The 1192-nt window shown below is 34.6% G+C and overlaps 1 protein-coding gene across 2 annotated transcripts in view; it reads right to left on the reverse strand.

Moving 5' to 3' along the window:
* ENOPH1 (enolase-phosphatase 1) overlaps positions 1-1192 on the reverse strand; it is a 15636-nt gene that overhangs the window by 9120 nt on the left and 5324 nt on the right. For both annotated transcript variants that reach the window (XM_023737591.1, XM_023737592.1), the window contains exon 2: positions 235-367. In XM_023737591.1, the coding sequence (XP_023593359.1) occupies positions 235-367 (133 nt within the window). The remainder of the gene's footprint in view (positions 1-234; positions 368-1192) is intronic.

Here is a 1192-nt window from a genome sequence, read left to right on the forward strand (position 1 = left end):
ATCTCTGAACTTTTAACAAGTTCCTCTAGATGATCCTTCTGCACAATGAAGTTTAAAACACTTCACCCTTCCCTATTATATATTTCCAGTTTTTCCACTTCTCTTTACAACCTACTGGGCATATATAAATGCAATTAAATGAATGCTGATTTAGCTTATCACTGTATTACATTCCTTTACCATTCATTATTTCATGCTTTGACTGTCAAAAAACAAACTAAGCAAGTGACCTACCTCAAGAATATCGCCCTCTGTAGAATGCCCGAATAATAGTTTCTGTGCCTCTACACTTCCTGAAGAATAGATATACACCTTCATTCCAGCCTCTCTCCATTTCCTGACTGCTGGAACTACATCTTCAAAGAACCTAGAGGAAAGACCACCAAGTTAAAATCCAGGAACATGTCATCTAATCAGATGGAAATCTGTCAAATAGATCCATAAGTTCCTCCATTCGTGCCCACAAAGGGTCACCATGAGAAGCAACTCCTAGGAGACTTCAGACTCCTACAGTTCTAATAAGCTTATTACCAGAGTCCCAAGATCAAGCAGATTTGAAGCAATGATTTAGGCAGAGAGGAGAATTATTTTTGACAGACAGCCACACTAATAATAGTAAAGTGATCACAGACAAAATGATGAAATAAGAAAGTAACGAAAAAAATTCCCAAACACTAATATTGTACTATTATATCATCTTTTATGTAATTTATGACAATAGACAGTTAAATTATGTCCAGTTTGCTTTAAGAAAGTATGGAATTCTAGAAAGAATTGCACCCAAAATAATTAAAAGAAAAAATGTTTAGGGGGCTTAAAGCTTTAAACCTTTGATTACCTAGAAGACTGAATTATATTTCTTAAGAGCTAAGAAAACTTAACTATACAGGGAAAAAAATATATGTAACAAATCAGTTACAAGACTTGTACTATCTCACATTAGCTAACCAGCAAGCAGTGTCTGATTTTGATTCCTGACACCTGGTCACTTTTACCAATTCTATGGTGTCTTCTATATTCAGTACAGACAGTCCTCAGCTTACAAAGTATTTGAGTTATGACGAATCACACTTATGACCGTCCTTTTTTTTTGGTACGTCTTATCATTAGTAATATGTACTACATACAATGTTGCAGTGCGTAATTTGCTGATGTTATCATTCGCAGATGTTCAATGTTATGATTTACTGTT

Source organism: Trichechus manatus, unplaced genomic scaffold (assembly GCF_000243295.1).
Source record: "Trichechus manatus latirostris isolate Lorelei unplaced genomic scaffold, TriManLat1.0 scaffold00105, whole genome shotgun sequence".
Taxonomy (NCBI): Eukaryota; Metazoa; Chordata; class Mammalia; order Sirenia; family Trichechidae; genus Trichechus; species Trichechus manatus.